Source organism: Triticum dicoccoides, chromosome 1B (assembly GCF_002162155.2).
Source record: "Triticum dicoccoides isolate Atlit2015 ecotype Zavitan chromosome 1B, WEW_v2.0, whole genome shotgun sequence".
Classification (NCBI taxonomy): domain Eukaryota; kingdom Viridiplantae; phylum Streptophyta; class Magnoliopsida; order Poales; family Poaceae; genus Triticum; species Triticum dicoccoides.
The window spans coordinates 277,950,560-277,975,726 of record NC_041381.1 but is presented as its reverse complement, the minus strand read 5'-3'; the positions used below and the strand labels follow the sequence as shown (position 1 = coordinate 277,975,726).

At 45.8% G+C, this 25,167-nt stretch overlaps 1 protein-coding gene across 1 annotated transcript in view; it reads right to left on the bottom strand.

The window, feature by feature from the left end:
- Positions 1-3,214: 3,214 nt before the first annotated feature.
- LOC119331236 (uncharacterized calcium-binding protein At1g02270-like) overlaps positions 3,215-25,167 on the bottom strand; it is a 24,246-nt gene continuing 2,293 nt past the window's right edge. Inside the window, exons 5-11 of the mRNA XM_037604415.1 lie at positions 23,973-24,196; positions 23,806-23,882; positions 23,602-23,716; positions 23,361-23,486; positions 23,095-23,205; positions 22,827-22,931; positions 3,215-3,796 (exon numbers count right to left, since the gene is read on the bottom strand). Coding sequence (XP_037460312.1) covers positions 3,536-3,796; positions 22,827-22,931; positions 23,095-23,205; positions 23,361-23,486; positions 23,602-23,716; positions 23,806-23,882; positions 23,973-24,196 — 1,019 coding nt within the window. The 3' untranslated portion in view covers positions 3,215-3,535. The remainder of the gene's footprint in view (positions 3,797-22,826; positions 22,932-23,094; positions 23,206-23,360; positions 23,487-23,601; positions 23,717-23,805; positions 23,883-23,972; positions 24,197-25,167) is intronic.

Genomic DNA, 25,167 nt, shown 5'->3' with positions numbered 1-25,167 from the left:
ACCCCGCCCTCTCTTAACATTCTCCGCACGCTTTAGCCGTCCGCTATGCACTGGAGCTTCTGGAGGCCTGCGCTGAATATGCCCAAACCATCTCAAACGATGTTGGACAAGCTTCTCCTCAATTGGTGCTACCCCAACTCTATCTCATATATCATCATTCCGGACTCGATCCTTCCTCGCGTGGCCATACATCCATCTCAACATACGCATCTCCGCCACACCTAACTGTTGAACATGTCGCCTTTTAGTCGGCCAACACTCCACGCCATACAACATTGCGGGTCAAACCACCGTCCTGTAGAACTTGCCTTTTAGCTTTTGTGGCACTCTTTTGTCACAGAGAATGCCAGAAGCTTGGCGCCACTTCATCCATCCGGCTTTGATTCGATGGTTCACATCTTCATCAATACCCCCATCCTCCTGCAACATTGACCCCAAATACCGAAAGGTGTCCTTCCGAGGTACCACCTGGCCATCAAGGCTAACCTCCTCCTCCTCACACCTAGTAGTACTGAAACCGCACATCATGTACTCGGTTTTAGTTCTAGTAAGCCTAAACCCTTTCGATTCCAAAGTTTGTCTCCATAACTCTAACTTCCTATTTACCCCCGTCCGACTATCGTCAACTAGCACCACATCATCCGCAAAGAGCATACACCATGGGATATCTCCTTGTATACTCTTTGGGACCTTATCCATCACCAATGCAAAAAGATAAGGGCTCAAAGTTGACCCCTGATGCAGTCCTATCTTAATCGGAAGTCATCGGTGTCGACATCACTTGTTCGAACACTTGTCACAACATTATTGTACATGTCCTTGATGAGGGTAATGTGCTTTGCTGGGACTTTGTGTTTCTTCAAGGCCCACCACATGACATTCCGCGGTATCTTATCATAGGCCTTCTCCAAGTCAATGAACACCATATGCAAGTCCTTCTTTTGCTCCCTATATCTCTCCATAAGTTGTCGTACCAAGAAAATGGCTTCCATGGTCGACCTCCCAGGCATGAAACCAAACTGATTTGACAATCAGAGAAATAACTAAGTAGTTCGAACACACACACATTAATTCTGAGGTAGTGAGGTGCATGCATCCACATGATTTAATATGCAAATTTTTAGTGTGTGTATATATAGAGAGAAGAGAAACATGAGGCATCACATATTATATGCAGTACTATATACATGTATTGATGTATGCACACAACATGCATGTACTTATGGGCTTATGGCTTTTATATCTTGTTCGCTTTCTCACGTTCAACAAAAACTAGCATGAGATGATGCATTAATAATTAAATTATATTAGTAAAATCTGATCAGTAAGTAGCAACGCACATATTCAAGGAACAAGTAGGTCATATATTAGTAAAATTAATCTATTAGTGAATTGCTGGTATAACTGCATACCTAAATTACTTGCTCCTGATGTAGTTGATCAACCACTTAGTCAATATCCATTCCTTGATTGTCCTGGTTCTCACCCTCCAGATCAATCACTTCAACTTAATTGTCACTTTCCAAATTCAGAGGCTCTTCGTTTTTACTTCCAGCAGGGGGTGATACAACTATACTTCGAACACCAAAAGCCCGGAACCAACTACTACTGTCTCTGCCTGTCTCCTCTGTTTTCTCTGAAACTCTGAAGCAAACAATCTTTCTGAAACACAGCATGTGTGTGCGTCTAAAGAAAACAAACAGAGACGAGAGAGACTGACGGTCTAGTTACATCGATTCAGCGAGACTGTAAGTGCAAGAAGCTAACCCAAGGCCCAAGCAGTTCAATTGATTTCTAGAGCTAGCTACTACTCCCTCCGGTTGGAGCATGTGGCTACGGAGGTTTTTCCCCAACATGAGTGGCAGCATAACCTCCGGATCGGTCCATCTCACCTTTCGACATAGGCACGGTGTCGGTCTATAGGACTCTACTATTGCCGATTTGTCGGTTTTTGTTTTCTTCTGGTTGTCAAACTTTTGGTGTTCGGCTATGTGCATCCTAATGCAGAGGCCGGGTGTTGCTCATAATGTTTTGTATCCACTTGATACTACATTTTGAGTTAATAAAATCGCCCTTTATCAAAAAAAGCTACTACTCCCTAAACTAGAACCACGACGAGTAATTTGAAACGGAGGAAGTATATTCGTTGCTTTCAATCTGGTGGAGAGTACGTGCGTACGTGCTAGTAGTCGCGTTCTTATCGGATTTTACGGCCACGCCGACGCAAACGCAACCCACGTCGGATCCATGGTGGACCGTCGTCCCGACGAGCGTGCGTCGCACGGGCGGACGATGTCCATCGTCGTATCCAGGCTCCGATCATGGCCGTAAGAAGCATCGGCCATGCCCGTCGAGGATTTACGAAGTTGGCGTGCCTAGTGTCGTGGTGTGGGTGTGCGGCTGCACACGGCGTCCGCTGACAGCCAGACATGATCACAGATCATCGGTGCTCTAAACTTGCGCAGGACTTTGAGCATCTATGAATTCACTTAGCTCAATTGTTGGGACGAACTGATTGGCCACGGGCATCTTTGACCATCGTTGAACCGCGAAACTATCAGAGAGATCAGAGATGTAGCCAACGGCCGGGGAGAAGCAACAATGTAAGATGGCAATGGAGAGAAGGATATGTATGCACTATCGCCGCTATGCTACCAATTTTGGATGCAGTGATTGTGTATGATTATGGTAGAGTATATGGGGTGACTGCAAATCAAGAATCACTAACCTAAATGGGCATACATATGGACCGGACGTTTGGGCTTATTTTATCGGATATAATCCGGTTTGCATACCTCGGATAATCCGTAAAAAGTAGCGGATAATCCACATCCACCGGATACTAGAGATATCATATCCGTCAGATATCCAATCGATCCAAATCCGTATCCGCATCCATATCCAGCGGATTCATATAATTGCATACCATATCCTCAAAAATGGGTACGGGATTTGGAGTGAAAATTATCCGTACCATTTACATCCCTAGCTTCAAGGAGAAAAAAGTTAAAAGATGGCATTGCTTCCCAGTTTCTCCGGGGGTTGCATGTGGTACAACCAATCTAAAAATAGTTTAGAACGTGATAGATCTAAGAAAAAGCATATAGAGATGGTTTCATTGATGAAATGGAACCGGCGAGAGGCCTCCCTATTCTTCTAAAAAAAAGCATATATAGAATAGTATCGATCTTGGAGAGAACTCATGCTATGATTTGACTCAAGAAAACAACACAACAAGTTAATTCGGTCTTAATCAGCAATTATCCCTAAATTTCCGTGTGAAGCCCTCACAATTCAGTTTATCTTACACCAAGAATAGACAGAAAAATTTACATTTATGAACATGTGGAGACAGCTTTGGATACAAACTGTTTGCAGAGACATCATCAGCATGCCCCAAAAGGTAGGCCAACAGCAACTCATGTCTGTTGCCTCTTCTTACCACTTTCGGTACCTAAAATAAAACTTCTCTGGTGTATATCTCACCGTATACCTAAAACTGTACAAAGCTTGCATCTGTACTGGCGTTTGATAGCTAGGGGTGCTGAGGAGTGCGTGGAGAGCAAGGCATTCTTACAGGGGAGAACACCACAGTAAGGGGCGCGTGATCTGAGAGGCTGTAGTTCTCAGGCCACATGCCCTTCTCAACTTCTGGGGGGAACAGAACAGCTTCCTTCACGGTGAAGCCAAAGGTTTCGTCGTTCGGCTCAAATGTGATGATGCTTCCTTCAGCGGCGTCGATTTCAGTATCATCCTCCTCTTCTTGGTTGTAGCATTTTGGGCTCCAGATACACCGCTTCAAATGTTTAAGAAACAATATTAACTGGAGATTCTGAGTAGAAGAATTCCACTTTTGAGAAATATTTTTAAACATTAGAGATAGGACAACCTTGGCCATTTGGTATTTAGGTTTGAGGTGATCATGAACTTAAATCACAACGATTTCAGTTTTCTTTGTCACTGCAATTTTACTCTGAGGTAACTGATAAAGAGCATACTGGCTGTAAAAAGACATGTCCAAGTGAAGCTGATACACAAAGTATTCCCAGTTCTGTAAGAAATTTCAGGCTATTTGCAGTCATCTGCCATTAAATTTTAGATCCATCCTGGGCATTAGAGATGTGTTCTCACCGAGAACATGCTCTGACATAAGTTTCCAAGGCCGATCTGACCTTATAGAACTTCAAATTTCTGTTGAACCCAAATTTAATCACATGGCATGTGCTGCTAGGAGTTATCAATTGATCATTAAATATTTTGTACGTTCTAAATCTTGTTAACCTCATTGTTTATTCTGTTATACTTGTGTCGAATGTTATGTACGCAAGGGGTTACATGGACTTGGAGTTGTAATTGGTGTGGATAGGTATGAGTCGTGTAGGAGTCGGACATTTTGTATTCTAGGCCTCTTATATATCGAGGGGCACCACATGTTGTAACCTATGACGACTTGATAGCAGCAGGCATGTGGGGGAGCCGACGACCTATGCCGGCGCCCGGGCGGCCGGTGTTGCGGTATCTTGAGAAGCGCCCGTAATCATTACCCCGGGGATGTAGCCATATCGGTGAATCTCGTTAACAAATATCATGCCTCGTTGTGTTGTCTATGATCTTGCATTAGAGTTTTATTCTAACAAGTGGTACCATGAGCAAGGTTGCGAGAAGGCTATGCGGAAGATCATCTTGAGGTACGAGGATCATGCTCGACGGGTGCCGGGAACGTCCGATTGGCGCAAGGTGGAGCATGGCGGCGATCACGGATGCAGTCGGTGGTGTCGAACACTTCGGGCAGGAGGCCTGGACCGTTCGATGGGCTGTGGTCGGCAAGGATCGGCTAGACGTGGCGATCGGACCGGCGTAGTGGTTGTTGAAGATGTTGCGGAGGCGACAGATTCGGCTCGAGATCAGACCGGCAGCCAGACGTGGAGGACGGCCGGATAGATCGGTGTGAGAGCATCGAGATGATGTGCTCGGTGTTGTGCAAGGGCGACGGCGCGACACTGTGGACGATTGTGTCAGCGATGTGGGTAGCCAGGGTATGAAATGTCTTGTGCAGAGGCGATGTGCGAGGTGGCGACTGTTTCAGCAAGGTTGGCGTGCGGTGAGTACGCGCGACAGGGCAAGTTACAGATCATTGGCGAAGAATCAAGATCGGAGACAAGGCAAAGCTATCATCAAGATCAGTGGCAGAATTTTTCGAGGAACGTGGATACAGGAAAGGAAAGGTTACGGCGTGAGGCTGCGTACGCGACTTCGTGCCGTGTGGCAGCTGGTCTCCTCGGATGAGGTGCACCGCACAAGGAAAGAAAATCGTGTCGGCGCAGGAGTTCAGGGGATTAACACACAGCCAGCCGATCTACAATGTGATACGTGTGTGCGTGTATACGTGTTTGGTCCAGGGAACAAAGCCTGCTGCTGGTTGCGATTAACAAAAGGGAAAAAGGAAAAAAGGATACTTGTGCGTGCATGATGGTCCCTTCGAGATTGGATATGGTGCAAACTATAACAGGCTGTGACTATTTCCGTGTCCGGGAAGAAAAAGATGGCGCCCGGGTGATCCAGCGTAAATAAAAGGCTGGAGAAGGGAGGCAGCAAAGCGCGCACAAAAATCAATCTGCAGATTCAGGAAAAAGGTGGACTGGTCTAGTTTTCGGAGAGCTAGTTTGATAAGCCACGGTGATTTCTGAAGGGTAGATTGGGTGCGGTGCAACTCAGGGTTCTTGGTAGATCGTGTACTGTGGCGTGGCTTCAGACAAGGAATACGGGATCAGTGATCTTTTTCGTGAGGAAGTCGCAGAGGAAAACAGGGGCGGTAAGACCGGCGGCAACAGGTCGGTTAGATCGCGGCTCGGCATGGCGCCAGGGTTCACCAAGTTTGATGTGGAGAAATCCGATGGTACGGGTAACTTCGGTCTATGGCAGACAAGAGTCAAGGATCTTCTGGCACAGCAGGGAATCTTGAAGGGTTTGCAGGAGACGAAGCCGGCCAAGGTTGACGACGATGTGTGGGAGGATATGCAAGTGTAGGTGGCCACTACCATACGGCTTTGTCTTGCGGATCAGGTCAAGTATCATTTCATGGACGAAGATTTTCCTAAGAAAATTTGGGACAAGTTGGCAAGTCATTATATGTCCAAGTCAGCGACCAATAAGCTGTATTTGAAGCAAAAGTTATATGGGTTGAAGATGCAGGAGGGATCGGATCTTGTAGAGCATGTGAATGCCTTTAATCAGCTGGTCACGGATCTAGCGCGTCTGGATCCAAAAATTGATGACGAGGATAAGGCAATACTTCTTGTTTCGTTGCCACCATCCTATGAGCATTTGGTCATTACGTTGACACATGGAAAGACAACCGTCAATAATGAGGACATCACTGCAGCGTTGCTTGGACTTGAGTTGATGAGACAAAAGAATGCCGCTGAAAAGGAGAGTACTCAAGGTTTGGGGTTGGCAGTTAAAGGTTATCAGCTCAGGAAGGGACAAGAGACGAAGAAGAAAAAGAAAAGGTGCAGTGCTACAGATGCAAGGAGTGGGGACATATTTTTTTTAGAAAAGGAGGACCCCCGGCCTCTGCATCTGGACGATGCATGCAGCCACTTTATTAATTATTCTCACAAGACCAAAGTCATACAACAGTAAGACTAAAGCCACCATCTAGGCAACATCTGTCGCTACTCCTATCCAGTTGATGAAGGGATGTTGATAGTCTGGGCCTAATACCAAACAGACCTCGCAGCCAAACCTAACATCTAAGACAGTCTGGCGCACTCCTCAACCAGGACGCTTGCCGGGTATGAGGCCGCCGCAGCCACCTGCCACCGATCCATCTTCAATGTTGTACTGTTGCATCTACCTTGCCCGGTCTAGCTGCCGTCGATGCCACCACGACGCCAGACAACGCCACCATCCTGCGCTCGTCCATCATCACACGCCCACCGGCGAGACCCCGCTGCTCCATGCCGCTGAGACCCACCGTTGTCGACGTGCCAGATGCCACGCCGCTCCTCCGTCGTGAGCACCACCTGCTGCCACTGGTCCCATCCCCTCGGTCTACAGTTCCTCTAACCGAGCACCCAAACGCCCCAGGCGACGCCTCCAAGAAGGGTACGACACACGCAGTGCCGCCACCGCCCAATCTAAGGAGATTTTGGGCTTTCACCCGGGCATGGGGTCGGGGTGGAGGGCAGGGACCTCGACGGCGCCTGCAAGTAGGAGAACGGTGACCCTGGTCGTCGCCACCGTCGAGATGAACGAGTCAAGTCATCCAAAGTTTCCTCTGGTCCGATGTCACCTCTACCAGCCCCCGCGAACGCACTGGGGCCGACGACCGCGATCGTAAGCCACCAAGTGCAGCGAGAGGGAGCTTGCTGTAACATCCCAAATTTTTAATTTGGAATGTTATACATAGATCATCATTGCATATCATATTTTGTTGCATCGTTGGCTCGATCCTAGAAATTCTATGCAACTCAAGGACCCACGGAGAGAGTTGGGGATTTCGTTATTTTCATATTTGAGTTTTTCTCAAATTTTGAAAATAGGATCAATTGGTTTTATTTATTTTATCTTCAATTATTTCTACTACCAAAATTTCAGAGAGGGAATAAAATGACTTTCCCAAAATAAAGAGATAATGAAGATTTAATAAAAATCAAATAAGATTTATTTTGGAGTTTTTCGCCTTTTATTTGGATTTAGGAAAAATGTGCGTTTTTCAAAATTGCTTTTAGGCCCCAAATAAATGTTCGTTCATCTTGTCCGGCTTGATTTTAGAAGCCGGAAAAATTTATTTCGGGAATTTTGGAGACCGTTTAGTATTTCTTTTTATTTTTCTTCTGCGCGAAATTATTTTAAAAAAAACCGCGAACCGCCTTTGGGCCGTGCCCGAGCGGGACTCCGCCCGGGGGCGCCTTTAAATAGCGCCGCCCCGAGCCCCCCAGGCCCGTCAGCCACCCGCGCCCCGCCAGCCCAGCCGCCGCCGCCGCCGCCGGAGCATCGCTGGACTTTGCCGCCACCGCCGCCGAGGTTCGCCGCCGCCTCGATTCGCGTGTCGCCGGTTTTTTTATAAAAACCGAGCGGTTTTTTTTTGCTTTATTTTATTAGATTGGTTTTTTTCGGTTCGGTTAATTAGCGAGCGTTCGCTCGTTCGTTCGTTTTAACGAACGTACTCGTCAGATCTGTTTAGTCAACGAACGTTCGTTCGTCAGCCTGTTCGTCGTGTTAATTCTGCCAGATCAGACTAAGGATTATGAAGTGTATTGCGACGCTTCACGTCGAGGACTTGGAGCAGTGCTTATGCAGGAGGGAAGAGTTGTTTCGTATGCTTCACGACAGCTTAAGCCTCATGAGTTGAATTATGCTACTCATGATTTGGAGTTAGCAGCCGTAGTACACGCACTGAAAACGTGGCGACATTTTCTCATTGGAAATCATTGTGAGGTGTACACGGATCACAAGAGTTTGAAGTACATCTTCACGCAGAAGGAGTTAAATCTCAGGCAAAGGAGATGGTTGGAGCTTATTAAGGATTATGATATGAGATTGCATTATCACCCCGGAAAGGTTAACGTTGTAGCAGACGCGTTGAGCCGTAAGAGCCACGTCAATACACTAATGATGGGACGAATACCCAAGGAGTTAGCCGAGAATCTTCATGATCTATGTTTGGAAATAGTTCCGAGAGGCTATGTAGCAGCAATGGAGATTCAGTCTACGTTGATGGATAAAATCAGAGAAGCTCAAAAGACAGATAAGGAAGTTGCCTCTATAAAGGAGAAAATGAGCGAAGGGAAGGCTAAGGGATTTCGTGAGGATGAGTACGATACCCTACGCTTTGAGGACCGTGTTTATGTGCCCAATGACCCGGAGATCAGGAAGTTGATTCTGCAAGAGGCACATGATTCACCATATTCGATTCACCCCGGAAATACCAAGATGTATTTGGATTTGAAGGAAACCTTCTGGTGGACCGAAATGAAGAAGGATATTGCAGAGTATGTAGCAATTTGTGATGTATGTCAGAGGGTGAAAGCAGAACACCAGAAGCCAGCCGGATTGTTGCAGCCATTGCCTATACCCGAATGGAAGTGGGACAAACTAGGCATGGATTTCATCACGGGATTGCCCAGGAGTCGTTCAGGCTATGACTCAATTTGGGTTGTAGTCGATCGTTTGACAAAGGTAGCTCATTTCATCCCAGTAAAGACTACCTACAGCGGTGCCAAATTGGCTAAGATATACATGACAAAGATTGTATGTTTGCATGGAGTTCCGAGGAGTATCGTATCAGATAGAGGAACCCAATTCACCTCAAAGTTCTGGAAGCAGTTACACGAAACATTGGGAACCAGGCTGGAGTTTAGCACAGCATTCCATTCACAGACAGATGGACAGACCGAGAGAGTCAATCAGATTTTGGAGGATATGCTTAGAGCTTGTGTTTTGGATTATGGATCAAGTTGGGATGACAACTTGCCATACGCGGAGTTTTCTTACAACAACAGTTATCAATCCAGTTTGAAGATGGCCCCTTCCGAAGCCTTGTACGGAAGGAGGTGCAGAACCCCGTTGTTGTGGGATGAGGTGGGAGACCGCCAGTTGTTTGGACCGGATTTGATTAAGGAGTCTGAACAGAAAGTAAAACTGATCCGCGACAGGCTCAAGGTAGCTCAGTCAAGGCAGAAGAGCTATGTAGATTCAAAACGCAAGGAGACAGAACACAAAGTCGGAGACAGAGTTTATCTTCGAGTATCTCCACTACGAGAAGTTAAGCGTTTTGGGGTTAAAGGGAAGTTAGCACCACGTTTTATGGGGCCATACAAAGTTTTGGAACGCATGGGAGAAGTAGCGTACAAGTTGGAATTACCTGAGGGATTGTCAGGAGTTCACAATGTGTTCCATGTTTCACAGTTAAAGAAATGTCACGCAGAGATGGCTGATATACCACTGAGAGATACTGTGCCACTGGAAGCAATTCAGTTGAAGGATGATTTGACTTATGAAGAGAAACCAGTTAGGATTCTGGATTATGCCAGTCGAGTTACCCGCAATAAGGTTATCAAGTTTTGCAAAGTTCAGTGGAGCCACCACACCGAGGAGGAAGCCACCTGGGAGCGAGAGGAAGATCTGCTCAAGGACCACCCTCACCTATTTGCTAGCCAACCCGAATCTCGAGGGCGAGATTCATCTTAAGAGGGGTAGGTTTGTAACATCCCAAATTTTTAATTTGGAATGTTATACATAGATCATCATTGCATATCATATTTTGTTGCATCGTTGGCTCGATCCTAGAAATTCTATGCAACTCAAGGACCCACGGAAAGAGTTGGGGATTTCGTTATTTTCATATTTGAGTTTTTCTCAAATTTTGAAAATACGATCATTTGGTTTTATTTATTTTATCTTCAATTATTTCTACTACCAAAATTTCAGAGAGGGAATAAAATGACTTTCCCAAAATAAAGAGATAATGAAGATTTAATAAAAAAATCAAATAAGATTTATTTTGGAGTTTTTCGCCTTTTATTTGGGTTTAGGAAAAATGTGTGTTTTTCAAAATTGCTTTTAGGCCCCAAATAAATGTTCATCTTGTCCGGCTTGATTTTAGAAGACGGGAAAAATTCATTTCACGATTTTTGAAGACCGTTTAGTATTTCTTTTTATTATTCTTCTGCGCGAAATTATTTTAAAAAAAAACGCGAACCGCCTTTGGGCCGTGCCCGAGCGGGACTCCGCCCGGGGGCGCCTTTAAATAGCGCCGCCCCGAACCCCCCAGGCCCGTCAGCCACCACGCCCCGCCAGCCCAGCCGCCGCCGGAGCATCGCTGGACTTTGCCGCCGCCGCCGCCGAGGTTCGCCGCCGCCTCGATTCGCGTGTCGCCGGTTTTTTTATAAAAACCGAGCGGTTTTTTTGGTTTATTTTATTAGATTGGTTTTTTCGGTTCTGTTAATTAGCGAGCGTTCGCTCGTTCGTTCGTTTTAACGAACGTACTCGTCAGATCTGTTTAGTCAACGAACGTTCGTTCATCAGCCTGTTCATCGTTTTTTCTTTTTCTCGGATTTAATCCGCGATTTTTCTGATCGCGATTCCTGATCCGATTTTCGTTTTAGTATAACTTTTCGCTCGTTTATCGGAATCAGGCGATTCAAGCGCCTGGAGTTTCGTCTCGAAACCCTCTTTCCGAATAATCAACTTAAACAAGTTTTTGCTTCTGTAAAATTTGACTTAGATCCAGATTAGTAAAACGAAGCTGTTTTCTTTCGCCGTTTGACTTTAATTGCTTTGTTTGATTTGGTTCTTTTTTGCAAACCGGAGTTCTTAAGTTGAACATTCTGGTTAGATCTTTTATTCAAGTTTTACCAGTGCATTAGATGAGTACTTATTGTATGTTTGTTGTTTGTTTGTCTGCGATAGAATACCCGGAGTGCGCCGCCTGTTACTTCGAGTCTCTAGGTTTTGCGAATCATCAGCAAGGCAAGTAACACTTTGATCATATCCCTTCTCATACCCGGTTTTTATGCATTAGATCAATCCTCAAACAATTGCATGATTAGGATCTAATTAAATTATGGGATGGGAAGTAGATGAGGTAGTACCTATTACCTGTTTTATTTTCAAACCTTTGGGAGTTACTTCTATGTTTGCTTATTATGCCATGCTATGCTAGTAGACGTGGATTGGGTGAGTGTATCCATGACAGATGTGAGATTGTTAATCAATGGTTTATTTAAGGTGGCAACTTAAACACACATCTGGATGGATTGAGGCACCTGGTTTCTATCAGGACTTGCCTGTATTTCTTCGGACCGCCACCCAGGTTCAAAGGGATCATGAGATTATTCAAATTAGAAACTTACGTGTGCAGCCACAAGTCATTATGGGCTCTGCAATAGTTGACTAAGTTGCGCGAACTCTTACGAGTAGACTACCAGATGTAGGGGAAAGTAGGTGTACCGGTCTACCCACATGTAAGGTGCTAGTACTTCCGAAAGACTATGTCTCGGTCATCCGTTTCTCAAACACCATGTAGTGCGAGGAATCAAACGTAGGCGATCGAGTCTTGTGGGGAAAAGTGCGCAAACCTCTGCAGAGTGTATAAACTAATCATGGTTAGCCGTGTCCCCGGTTATGAACGTTTTGAGTATCTGGAACCTGGATATCATGTGAATCCCATCATGTTACTCTAATTTAATATTGTTGGGTTTAATGAGTACTTTTAATTGGGATTGAGAATGTTGTCAACCATTCTCAATATTTAACAACCACCATGATAGTTAAATAAATTCATTCCTTTGTAGTAGGGAAAAATTGACTTTATGCAAAACTGTAACCATAGAGCTTTTACACCAGCCAAATTGCATGTAGTGTAGCTTATTCCATTGTTATTCTCTATGTGTTACATTGCCAGCATATTCCATGTGCTGACCCGTTTTCGGGCTGCAACGTTTCATGTTGCAGACTTTTCAGACGACGAGTAAGTTGCTTTTAGGTCGTGGTTCTATACTCAGTGATGCCGTTGGAGTTGATGGACTCGCTTATCTTCCAAGTCTTCCGCTGTTATCGTTTTTAGATGGCCTTAAGTCATATTTATTTCAATAAGTTCTCTTTTGAGACATTCAATGTAATAAGTGTGTGATTGCTACTCTGTTATAAATCCTCCAAGTACTGTGTGGTGTCAGCATTACTGATCCAGGGATGACACTGAGCACAGAGATCAGACTGTTTGAGGTCTGGTCGCTACAAGGTGGTATCAAAGCACACGCTGACTGTAGGTCACGGCCACTAAGCTAAAGCCCTAAATCACTACTCTTTCTTTCCCTTTCTGACTCCTCATCTTTTCAATTCTTTAGGATGGCGGATGCAAGGATCAAGTTCGCACAACCAGATGAGAATTCACCTTTTGGATGTCACTTGGAGGAAGCCACTAGATACCTGAACATAGGAGTACCAAGCTTCACTGGGACTTTCAACGCCACTTTACCCGAAGAGGAGCGCTGGAGGATTCAAGTCTACATTCCAGGAAGGACATTTGCACCAGTCACGGAGCCAATAGAGTTTACCTTTGATGTACCAACATGGAGCCTAGGAAAAAGCATGGCAGCTCACATCGCCATGGGACGAATTGGAGAAGTTTACTACAACGATCTCAAGAATACTATCTACCAGATTTGTGGGCGCCGAAATGAGCATTGGGAGATGATCACTACCAGGAAGGACAGATCAATCGCAGCTTATATTCAGGAGTTAAACCAACACATCCGACGCCAGGAAAATCAGATGTGCGCAGATATGGAGGATCTGCGGAAGGCTATGACCAAGATCAAGGAGCTGGAAGAAGAACTCAAGGCTACACGTAAAGACTATATGGAAGAAATCGTCGCTCTAGTAAGACAGAACGGCGACCTTAAGGAGAAGATTGGGGTATTCATGGGAGGATCAGCACCCAGAGGAGAAGAGGATGAACCTACTTGCCTAGATAATTATATCATCATCGACGACACCGACTCGGATCCCGACGACAGCGATGATGACTATGTTGATGAAGCTGGAGCAGATATCATGGAATCTGCATCGGAGCAGTTTTTCTAGTTGACCACCATAACAGTAGTAGAATTTTCCACCATTTAATTAGTTTTAGTCCAAGCACTTTTGTAACGATAGTTAGACCGTTGTAAGCCCTTGTTTGAATTGATTGGAATGATATTGTGTGTTTTGTCTCATGTGCATATGGGTAGTGTTATCTCACTAGACCTCATTCTATTCTTAACTCTCCCCTTTAAACCCTCAGATGCCTCCGAGACGTGACCCCGAGTTTGTTTTTCCGCCAGAGATCACTCAGTTGATTCAGCAGCAGAATACCTTGATTCAAACATTGGTACAGAACCAAGGCAACAACAACAACAACCCACCACCACCACCTGTTGACCATCTGGCACGTTTCTTAAGGTTGAATCCGCCGGTATTTTCCAGTAGCACCGAGCCAATCGTAGCAGATGATTGGCTCCGTAAGATAGGGAGGGAGTTGACCACTGCAGATGCACGGATAAAGAAAAGGTGAAGTTTGCCGCACATCAGCTTAACGGACCCGCAGCAGCATGGTGGGAGAATTTTACAGTCACTTACCCTGTAGACACTGTCACATGGAATCAGTTTTAGCAAGCTTTTCGTACTGCCCATGTTTCAGCAGAAGCTATGGCCATGAAGAAGCGTGAGTTTCGCAACTTACGCCAAGGAGGACGGACAGTTGGCCAGTATGTGGATGATTTTAGTAAGCTAGCACGTTATGCCCCAGATGATGTTGCTACGGATACAGCTAAGCAGGAGAAATTTCTACAAGGACTGAATGATGAGCTGAGCATGCAGTTGATGGTAGCCACTTTCAATAACTACCAGGAGTTAGTAGATCGTGCTCTTATGATTGAGGGGAAGCAGCAGCAGATTGACAATCGTAAGAGAAAGTATGCACAGGGGAAGTACAATTCTGGAGCTCAGCAGAAGCCACACTTTACCCCAAAGTCAGGGGGACACTTTCAGCATACTCATGGAGGAGGCAGCTCGCACAATCATAATGGTACAAAGAATGGAAACGGGAATGAAGGAAGCAATGGACAAAGCCGCACCAACCCGTCAACACCATCCAAGGCAGACCTGAGTCATATCACTTGTTATAAGTGCCGTAAGACTGGGCATTATGCAAATGACTGCCCGGAAGCCCAAAATGGAAATGGCAATGAAAGCTCAGGAAAGAAGCCGAACTCTTTCAACAGGGGGCAAGTGAACCACGTTACCGTGGAGGAGGTTGAAGCTCAGCCAAACGCAGTAATAGGTAAGTTTTTGGTTAAGACATTTACTGCAGTTGTTCTTTTCGATACTGGTGTATCGCATTCATACATATCAAGGGGATTTGTGGATAAGTTTAGCCTGCCCACTAAGATTCTTAAGACACCTATGCTAGTGAGTTCACCGGGAGCTGAGTTTATGGTCAGTCAAGGATGCTTTCTGGTGCCATTAAGTATAGGAAGGCATGTTTTCCCAACGAATTTAATTATATTAGAATCACAAGGTTTGGATGTAATTCTTGGTATGGATTGGCTGTCAATGTATGGAGGGAACATTGATTGCGCCAGTAAGTCGATTTTGCTTACGACACCAGAAGGAAGAAGAATCAAGTATGTATCATGGCATGAGCCGAGAAGAGCACATGTAAATTCCTTATCAGGAGTTGTGCAGGAGGAAGTACCAGTGGTAAGGGATTTCCCCGATGTATTTCCAGAAGAGTTGCCAGGCATGCCACCGGATAGAGACATTGAGTTCTTAATTGAACTACTGCCAGGCACTGGGCCTATATCCAAGAGACCGTACAGGATGCCAGCCCAAGATTTGGAGGTAATTAAGAAGCAGATTAAGGAGTTGTTGGATAAAGGTTTTATTCGCCCAAGTTCTTCGCCTTGGGGATCGCCATTACTTCTGGTGGAAAAGAAGGATGGATCGTTAAGAATGGTTGTTGATTATCGCGGATTGAATGAAGTAACAATCAAGAACAAGTACCCACTACCAATGATCAATGATCTGTTTGATCGGTTGCAAGGAGCTAAGGTGTTTTCCAAGATCGATTTGCGATCAGGATACCATCAGTTGAAGATTCGGGAGCAAGATGTACCGAAGACGGCTTTTACCACCAGGTATGGGCTGTATGAGTATACCGTTATGTCATTTGGTCTGACTAACGCCCCAGCCTATTTTATGAAACATGATGAACAAGGTGTTTATGGAGTTTTTGGATAAGTTCGTCGTGGTGTTCGTTGATGATATTTTGGTTTACTCGAAGAATGAAGAGGAACATAAGGAACACTTGCGTATGGTACTCGAGAAGCTCAGAGAACATCAGCTATACGCCAAGTTCAGCAAATGTGAGTTTTGGTTGAAAGAAGTTGGATTTCTCGGACATGTTAATCCGAAAAAGGTATCGCAGTAGACCCCACTAAAGTTGTCACTGTGACAAACTGGGAAGCACCAGCAACAGTTGGAGAAATCCGGAGTTTCCTTGGACTCGCAGGATACTACCGGAGATTTATGGAAAATTTCTCGAAGATTGCGAAGTCTATGACAGAGTTGTTGAAGAAGGATAGTAAGTTCATTTGGACTGATGAGTGTGAGGCTAGTTTCCAGGAATTGAAGAAACGTTTGGTTACCTCACCAGTGTTAATTCTGCCAGATCAGACTAAGGATTATGAAGTGTACTGCGACGCTTCACGTCGAGGACTTGGAGCAGTGCTTATGCAGGAGGGAAGAGTTGTTTCGTATGCTTCACGACAGCTTAAGCCTCATGAGTTGAATTATGCTACTCATGATTTGGAGTTAGCAGCCGTAGTACACGCACTGAAAACGTGGCGACATTTTCTCATTGGAAATCATTGTGAGGTGTACATGGATCACAAGAGTTTGAAGTACATCTTCACACAGAAGGAGTTAAATCTCAGGCAGAGGAGATGGTTGGAGCTTATTAAGGATTATGATATGAGATTGCATTATCACCCCGGAAAGGCTAACGTTGTAGCAGACGCGTTGAGCCGTAAGAGCCACGTCAATACACTAATGATGGGAGGAATACCCAAGGAGTTAGCCGAGGATCTTTATGATCTATGTTTGGAAATAGTTTCGAGAGGCTATATAGCAGCAATGGAGATTCAGTCTACGTTGATGGACAAAATCAGAGAAGCTCAAAAGACGGATAAGGAAGTTGCCTCTATAAAGGAGAAAATGAGCGAAGGGAAGGCTAAGGGATTTCGTGAGGATGAGTATGATGCCCTACGCTTTAAGGACCGTGTTTATGTGCCCAATGACCCGGAGATCAAGAAGTTGATTCTGCAATAGGCACATGATTCACCATATTCGATTCACCCCGGGAATACCAAGATGTATTTGAATTTGAAGGAAACCTTCTGGTGGACCGAAATGAAGAAGGATATTGCAGAGTATGTAGCAGTTTGTGATGTATGTCAGAGGGTGAAAGCAGAACACCAGAAGCCAGCCGGATTGTTGCAGCCATTGCCTATACCCGAATGGAAGTGGGACAAACTAGGCATGGATTTCATCACGGGATTGCCCAGGACTCATTCAGGCTATGACTCAATTTGGGTTGTAGTTGATCGTTTGACAAAGGTAGCTCATTTCATCCCAGTAAAAACTACCTACAGCGGTGCCAAATTAGCTAAGATATACATAACAAGGATTGTATGTTTGCATGAAGTTCCGAGGAGTATCGTATCAGATAGAGGAACCCAATTCACCTCAAAGTTCTGGAAGCAGTTACACGAAACATTGGGAATCAGGCTGGAGTTTAGCACAGCGTTCCATCCACAGACAGATAGACAGACCGAGAGAGTCAATCAGATTTTGGAGGATATGCTTAGAGCTTGTGTTTTGGATTATGGATCAAGTTGGGATGACAACTTGCCATACGCGGAATTTTCTTACAACAACAGTTATCAATCCAGTTTGAAGATGGCCCCTTTCGAAGCCTTGTATGAAAGGAGGTGCAGAACCCCGCTGTTGTGGGATGAGGTGGGAGACCGCCAGTTGTTTGAACCGGATTTGATTAAGGAGTCTGAACAGAAGGTAAAACTGATCCGCGACAGGCTCAAGGTAGCTCAGTCAAGACAGAAGAGCTATGCAGATTCAAAACGCAAGGAGACAGAACACAAAGTCGGAGACAGAGTTTATCTTCGAGTATCTCCACTACGATGAGTTAAGCGTTTTGGGGTTAAAGGGAAGTTAGCACCACGTTTTGTGGAGCTATACAAAGTTTTGAAACGCATGAAAGAAGTAACGTACAAGTTAGAATTACCTGAGGGATTGTCAGGAGTTCACGATGTGTTCCATGTTTCACAGTTGAAGAAGTGTCACGCAGAGATGGCTGATATACCACTGAGAGATACTGTGCCACTGGAAGCAATTCAGTTGAAGGATGATTTGACTTATGAAGAGAAACCAGTTAGAATTCTAGATTATGCCAGTCGAGTTACCCGCGGTAAGGTTATCAAGTTTTGTAAAGTTCAGTGGAGCCACCACACTGAGGAGGAAGCCACCTGGGAGCGAGAGGAAGATCTGCTCAAGGACCACCCTCACCCATTTGCTAGCCAACCCGAATCTCGAGGGCGAGATTCATCTTAAGAGGGGTAGGTTTGTAACATCCTAAATTTTCAATTTGGAATGTTATACATAGATCATCATTGCATATCATATTTTGTTGCATCGTTGGCTCGATCCTAGAAATTCTATGCAACTCAAGGACCCACGAGAGAGTTGGGGATTTCATTATTTTCATATTTGAGTTTTTCTCAAATTTTGAGAATACGATCATTTGGTTTTATTTATTTTATCTTCAATTATTTCTACTACCAAAATTTCAGAGAGGGAATAAAATGACTTTCCCAAAATAAAGAGATAATGAAGATTTAATAAAAAAATCAAATAAGATTTATCTTGGAGTTTTTCGCCTTCTATTTGGATTTAGGAAAAATGTGCGTTTTTCAAAATTGCTTTTAGGCCCCAAATAAATGTTCATCTTATACGGCTTGATTTTAGAAGCCGGAGAAAATTTATTTCGGGAATTTTGGAGACCGTTTAGTATTTCTTTTTATTTTTCTTCTGCGCGAAATTCTTTTTAAAAAAAACGCGAACCGCCTTTGGGCCATGCCCGAGCGGGACTCCGCCCGGGGGCGCCTTTAAATAGCGCCGCCCCGAGCCCCCCAGGCCCGTCAGCCACCCGCGCCCCGCCAGCCCAGCCGCCGCCGCCGCCGGAGCATCGCTGGACTTCGCCGCCGCCGCCGCCGAGGTTCGCCGCCGCCTCGATTCGCGTGTCGCCGGTTTTTTTTATAAAAACCGAGCGGTTTTTTCGGTTTATTTTATTATATTGGTTTTTTCGGTTCGGTTAATTAGCGAGCGTTCGCTCGTTCGTTCGTTTTAACGAACGTACTCGTCAGATCTGTTTAGTCAACGAACATTCGTTCGTCAGCCTGTTCGTCGTTTTTTCTTTTTCTCAGATTTAATCCGCGGATTTTCTGATCGTGATTCCTGATCTGATTTTCATTTTAGTATAACTTTTCGCTCGTTTATCGGAATCAAGCGATTCAAGCGCCTGGAGTTTCGTCTTGAAACCCTCTTTCCGAATAATCAACTTAAACAAGTTTTTGCTTATGTAAAATTTGACTTAGATCCAGATTAGTAAAACGAAGCTGTTTTCTTTCGCCGTTTGACTTTCGTTGCTTTGTTTGATTTGGTTTTTTTTGCAAACCTGAGTTCTTAAGTTGAACATTCTGGTTAGATCTTTTATTCGAGTTTTACCAGTGCATTAGATGAGTACTTATTGTATGTTTGTTGTTTGTTTGTCTGCGATAAAATACCCGGAGTGCGCCGCCTGTTACTTCGAGTCTCTAGGTTTTGCGGATCATCAGCAAGGCAAGTAACACTTTGATCATATCCCTTCTCATACCCAGTTTTTATGCATTAGATCAATCCTCAAACAATTGCATGACTAGGATCTAATTAAATTATGGGATGGGAAGTAGATGAGGTAGTACCTATTACCTGTTTTATTTTCAAACCTTTGGGAGTTACTTCTACGTTTGCTTATTATGCCATGCTATGCTAGTAGACGTGGATTGGGTGAGTGTATCCATGACAGATGTGAGATTGTTAATCAATGGTTTATTTAAGGTGGCAACTTAAACACACATCTGGGTGGATTGAGGCACCTGATTTCTATCAGGACTTGCCTGTATTTCTTCGGACCGCCACCCAGGCTCAAAGGGATCATGAGATTATTCAAACTAGAAACTTACGTGTGCAGCCACAAGCCATTATGGGCTCTGGCATAGTTGACTAAGTTGTGCGAACTCTTACGGGTAGACTAGCAGATGTAGGGAAAAGTAGGTGTACCGGTCTACCCACATGTAAGGTGCTAGTACTTCCGAAAGACTATGTCTCGGTCATCCGTTTCTCAAACACCATGTAGTGCGAGGAATCAAACGGAGGCAATCGAGTCTTGTGGGGAAAAGTGCGCAAACCTCTGCAGAGTGTATAAACTAATCATGGTTAGCCGTGTCCCCGGTTATGGACGTTTTGAGTATCTAGAACCTGGATATCATGTGAATCTCATCATGTTACTCTAATTTAATATTGTTGGGTTTAATGAGTACTTTTAATTGGGATTGAGAATGTTGTCAACCATTCTCAATGTTTAACAACCACCATGATAGTTAGATAAATTTATTCCTTTGTAGTAGGAAAAAATTGGCTTTATGCAAAACTGTAACCATAGAGCTTTTACATCAGCCAAATTGCATGTAGTGTAGCTTATTCCATTGTTATTCTCTATGTGTTACATTGCCAGCATATTCCATGTGCTGACCCGTTTTCGGGCTGCAACGTTTCATGTTGCAGACTTTTCAGACGATGAGTAAGGTGCTTTTAGGTCGTGGTTCTATACTCAGTGATGCCGTTGGAGTTGATGGACTCGCTTATCTTCCAAGTCTTCCGCTATTATCGTTTTTAGATGGCCTTAAGCCATATTTATTTCAATAAGTTCTCTTTTGAGACATTCGATGTAATAAGTGTGTGATTGCTACTCTGTTATAAATCCTCCAAGTACTGTGTGGTGTCAGCATTACTGATCCAGGGATGACACTGAGCACAGAGATCAGACTGTTTAAGGTCTGGTCGCTACACCTACGGCGCGGAGGAGATCCACCGGCAACTCACCGCCCACGCGGTTAAGATGTCGTCCATCCACCCCCCGCGAACGTCGCCAGTCGAGGGTGCCATCGTCATGCCTAACGGGGCCGCCGCCCCAGGTCCAGGTTCCTCCACGAAGGCCGGAGTGACGAGATCCGCCACCAGCGACGAGATCCGGCACCGCGCGGCCGACGCCATCGCTCAAGCTCGCCGTCGACCGCTCCCGCCACCGCCGGGAGCCCGCACGCTGCCGGGAGTCCCACACCCATGGATCTGGGCGCCCGTGCACTGCCGCGAGCCCGCCGCCTCCGGGATCTGCCACACCGTCGGGAGGGCCGCACCCCACAGATCAAGACGCCCGCGCCGCCGCGGATCCAGGAGAGGGAGGAGAGACCCTCCGCCGCCGTCGCACGCACGGGCTTTGCCCGGTGCCGACCATCGGCAGCGGCGGAGGGAGGGAAGGGCGCTGGAGGGTTTCTAGGTGACGGCGGCGGCTGAGCCCTCCCGAGCCGCCCGCGGGGGAGGCGACGCGAGAGGGATGCCCTAGAAAGTGCGGTGGCTCAGGTTCTGCAATATTCTAAGTTTCTATCTGTGCAGAAGGAATGGATGGATTCAGAGGAAAGCCGAAGCTATGAATTGTTGAGAGACCTCAGGCACTTTCTCTCGCGACTCCCTCTCGCCGCCACCCAGGGCAACGCCAGGGGGACTAACTCCTCGCATCGCCAGCCTTCCGGCGAGGCAGATCTCTGCCGCCGCTGCCGCCGGCACTGGCCGCGGCGGTGGCGGCGCCCGACGCCTAAAGGGGGAGGGGGAGAAGGGCGCTGGAGGGACTAGGCGGCAGCGGCGTCTGAGCCCTCCTGAATCGCCCGCGGGGGAGGCGACGCGAGAGGGATGCCCCAGAAAGTGCGGCGGCTCAGGTTCTGCAATATTCTAAGCTTTTATCTGTGCAGAAGGAATGGATGGATTCAGAGGAACAACAAGGAGTGGGGACATATAAAGAGGGAATGCCCAGAACTGAAGGGTGTGGAAGTGCTAACCTGGCTACTCATGATGATGACTCGAACGGCAGTAGTGATGCCCTCGTAACAAAAACTGAATGTTGGATTCAGCTTGCTTTTTTCATGCGACGCCAACATGGAGTGGTTCTCTTCGTACAAGTCTGGTGAGTTTGGTTTGGTTTAGCCTATGTGGGCGATGACACAAGTATCGTGCCGCTGGAGTAGGTGACATCAAAATCAAGATGTTTGAGGAGTTGGGCGGATGCTTCGAGGAGTCAGGCATGTGCCAAGGCTAAGAAGGAATCTATTTTCGCTTGGTGTTCTTCATGATGGTGGTATGGAATTCCGTTGTGATCGGGATAAGAAGACCATGAAAATCATGGAAGATGGGGTGATCGTGATGATAGGAGAGAGGACGGCTTCGCATCTTTACAAGTTGCAAGGGAGCACTATTGCAGGTGGAGCCATGAAGAGTGGAGCTGCAGGAGTAGCGGTGGAGTCCCATGGTAGCGGCGGGTCTGACCCGTCGGGGCGGGTCTGACCCGTCGGGTAGCTCTCAGTAAGCTACAAAGAAGACAACCCAAGTCCGGAGTACATGGAGGTTCGAGCATGGACGACTTCTAGGTGGTGGAGAATATTCGCCAAGGTGGAGTTGTTATATCGAATATACGCAAGGGGTTACATGGACTTGGAGTTGTAATTGGTGTGGGTAGGTACAAGTCGTGTAAGTGTCGGACACGTTATATCCTAGGCCTCTTATGTATCGAGAGGCGTTGTAACCTATGACGACTTGATAGCAGCAGGTACACAGGGGAGCCGACGGCTTGTGCCGGTGCTCGGGCGGTCGGTGTTGCGGTATCTTGGGGAGGAGCGCCCGTAGTCATTGCCCCGGGGATGTAGCCATATAGGTGAATCTCGTTAACAAATAGTGTGCCTTGTTGTGTCGTCTATAATCTTGCATTAGTGTTTTATTCTAATATATTCAAATTTTGAAACGAAGATATCTTTCCATGTGACATGAATCCCCCCAACCCCCCCCCCCACCACCACCACCACCACCCACCCAAAAAGAAAACACACAAGAGTAATTACCTGAAATTCTTTGTAGTCAACAGCACCATTCCCATCGTGGTCAACTTCACTCCATAGATCTTCCATTTCTTCAGAATTTACACGATCAGGGTGGACCATTCCTAACTGCATTTATTGTAGCATTAGAAAAAGTATTTTCTAAAGTACTCCCTCTGTCCTATAATGTAAGACGTTTTTCGACACTAGTGTAGTGTCAAAAAACGTCTTACATTGTGGGACGGAGGGAGTAAGTGTTTTCTACATAGCACACACATAGTGTCCTTAATACCTGACAAAGTGCCTGGCAGAAGCTTGAATATGTGATACGATCATCTGAACTGTCAGCTTTGAGAAGTGCAAATGCATTCTCCGGAAGGGATGCAACTTGGAGAAGAAGATACTGAAAAGAGAACTATTTAGACTTTCAGAGTTAACAGATAAGGAATTACGTATTCTTAACAGGCTAACTTGTTCTTCAAGGTCAACTATTACTTAATAATAGCGATAGTATGCCTTTTTTTAATTAATGACACAGTGTTGATCATGTTTGCTTACCTTGATAATACCAAAGACAGCTTCATTCCAGCTAGTTTTCAGGGGCTTCCTGCACTTGTCTGGATTCAGAAGCCATATAAAATCAACTCCACAGATGTTTCCTCTATGATTCCGATGACTCACCCACTATACTCAAGAAGAGGTAAAGAAGGAGAAAATTAGAATACAATGGAATCATTCATACATATTAAGCGTTGCTGGGCTATCAAGCATTAGTAGTAAAACAGAATTGTCCTGTTACCTTGTGTGCATCTTCTTCGCTGTCACTGTACTGATGAGCAGTGTCATATGATGAAACAAATCCTTGTGAACGAAGAAATTTGTAAACTTGGCCGCGCTTACTTCCATTCCAATCACTATAATAGAATGCCCTGATCATATGTTAATATTTCACTCTGATACTCATAGAAGAACGTAAAAAATAGCATGTTTACTGCATACTCACCCACATAAGATGATAGGCATTGGACCAAGTTTATGCTCTTCCTGGTAAGCTTCTATGTACTGAAGGATCTTATATACCTACCATGGACACGGCAGTCAATTGTTACATACCATGCTGAAATATTGGCAGGCTGAATGATTAAGTGTACAACAGCATACTAATCATACCTGCTTCAGTCGAACTATTGAAAGGCTGTGATCGTGGGGAAACACCAAATGAGTGTTCACGATGAGGCTCTGCTGCTGGACATAGCTGCTGCTCCGATTTTGCAAGAAAGGTATGGCTGACTCAACATGCAATAGCTGAGCAACTCGATCTCCAAAATCATTGAAAAGAAGCTCCCGGTGGTTCAAGACACAGAAGTAATTCCTATGTACAGCAGTTAAAAGACCTGGGTGGGGAATATACAATTTGAGTGAATATTTGCAGACTGGTCCCAGTAGCATTCTGTAACAACGCTATAATTAAAAAATTGAATGTGCCTTCTCCAATAAATTCCAGAACAGAACAGCCAATCATGGCTACTGACAGATATTGCATGTATCAGTATCGAAGGCATTGAACTTAACAGCTTACAAGTAATACTATTACTATATTACATTTTCTTTCAAATACTCCCTCCGTCCCAAAATTATTGTCTTAAATTTGTCTTAGATACGGATGTATCTAATACTAAAACGTGACTTGATACATCCGTATTTAGACAAATCTAAGACGAATTTTGGGTAGGAGGGAGTAGTAAACAGGAAAACAAATCACAATGTAAGGATAATCATCTGAGACGTCAACATCAGAGGAATTCAACACAAGAGATTACAACATCAACATGGAAACAATCTGAATTATGATCACGTGAACTGAAAAGGGCAGGCTGAATAACAATGTCGGAGCCCCAATATTCACACAGATCCCCTTCCTCCTCCCTCCCTCCCCTGCCGCCGCTGGCAGGCATTGACGGGCAAAGCCCGGTCGGCGCGGCGGCGGCGGGGCCTTTCCCTCCTCCTCTGCCTCGGGGCCCGTCACGGGTGGCGGTGCTGGGCTTCGGCAGGGCCTAGCGGCACAGCGCCGGCGGTGCGGGGCGGCGGTGCGGCCGTCTGGTGGCCGCGCAGCGTCGGTCTGGGCCCTGGTGGTGGTGCGGCGGCTGCTGGGTGGTCCGGCTTGGGTGGCGGCGCGTTGGCGGGCGTCCGGCCAGATCCGCTCGGATCTGGCGCCTGGGGCCCGGCTGGCGGCACAGGGGGGTGGACGGAGCTCGCCTGAGCTCCCGTGTGTTGCTGGTTGGCGGCTCCGTGCAGGGCAGCGGGGGGTTGTGGCGGCCGGCAGCGCGTGATGGTGGGTGCGTGTCCAGCCGGGGGATTTCGCTCT